The following is a 1,014-nucleotide window of genomic DNA, read 5'->3' as shown; positions in this document are numbered from 1 at the left end:
TATATATTATATATGTGGATATATATATACTTTTTTTAAATAAAAGATCTTTGTTTTTCAGATACAGCTGAGGTTTATTAACCCATTGAAAAATTTAAGACGTCTTGGAATCAAAATGGTGACTGATATCTTTTTGGACTGGGAGTCCTACCAGTTCAGAACAGAAGAGATCGATGCGGTATTTCATGGTGCAGTTTGGCCCCAGGTAAACCTTGATTTCTACATTCTACCTCGATACTATCTGCTTGTTCCTTTGTTATTATTGCACCTACATAGTTCATACCCAGACCTGAATGCCTGTCCTGGTCTTTTACATCGAGCCTTTCTTTATTTCTGGAAGTTTTAGAACACTTTTCTTTGCCTTCCCTACCACCTAAAGCCTAAGAGCTAGTTTCTGAAGTATCACATTTATACTTAAAGGCTAATTTGAACACGGTTATGTCTCCTAAGCAAATGTAAGGGTTTGAAGCACCTCACATGACATATCTCTGGATTTTGACAAACATGAGAGAAAATACACAAGTATTTTTGAAACATGTTTCCTTGTTTGATTTCTCTGGTTGTGACCACTTGGTGATGATATATGGTGTAGTTAAAGCTGAGAAGACGATGGGAGAGATTTGATTTTAGGAAAGATTTCTAACTGCTTGAGCTCCGTTGTCTGTGACCAGTTGAAACCTAAAGTACCTGGTCCTTTCCAAGAATGTAGCATTTCCAGGTTCCATCTTTGCCATTTTTCCTATGAAGGTATTATTTTAGATTACCTTATTTTTTCTCATTCTGTCCTTTAACTGAGTCTTTTAACCTCTGGTATGGTTTCTGTGCTTGTTCTGTTTTTTAGTTTAGTTTTGTTTTTTTCTACAACTCTGTATATATTTTTATTTTGTATTGTTTTTATTTTGTGTCCTAGATTAGCAGGCTTGGATCTGAGAGTCAGTATTCTCCAACTCCTCTGCTGAAACTAATCAGTATCTGGAGCAGAAACACAAGGTATATAACCACCCCCCCCCCCCC

The 1,014-nt window shown here is 36.5% G+C and overlaps 1 protein-coding gene across 1 annotated transcript in view; it reads left to right on the top strand.

Annotated features, from left to right (window-relative positions):
- Positions 1-1,014, top strand: part of UTP20 (UTP20, small subunit processome component) — an 81,252-nt gene that overhangs the window by 43,310 nt on the left and 36,928 nt on the right. Inside the window, exons 28-29 of the mRNA XM_006914553.3 lie at positions 62-205; positions 911-990. Coding sequence (XP_006914615.1) covers positions 62-205; positions 911-990 — 224 coding nt within the window. The remainder of the gene's footprint in view (positions 1-61; positions 206-910; positions 991-1,014) is intronic.

This window comes from Pteropus alecto, unplaced genomic scaffold, assembly GCF_000325575.1.
Source record: "Pteropus alecto unplaced genomic scaffold, ASM32557v1 scaffold94, whole genome shotgun sequence".
Taxonomy (NCBI): domain Eukaryota; kingdom Metazoa; phylum Chordata; class Mammalia; order Chiroptera; family Pteropodidae; genus Pteropus; species Pteropus alecto.
Note: the sequence above shows the minus strand (reverse complement) of the source record. Positions and strands in the feature narration are given on the sequence as shown.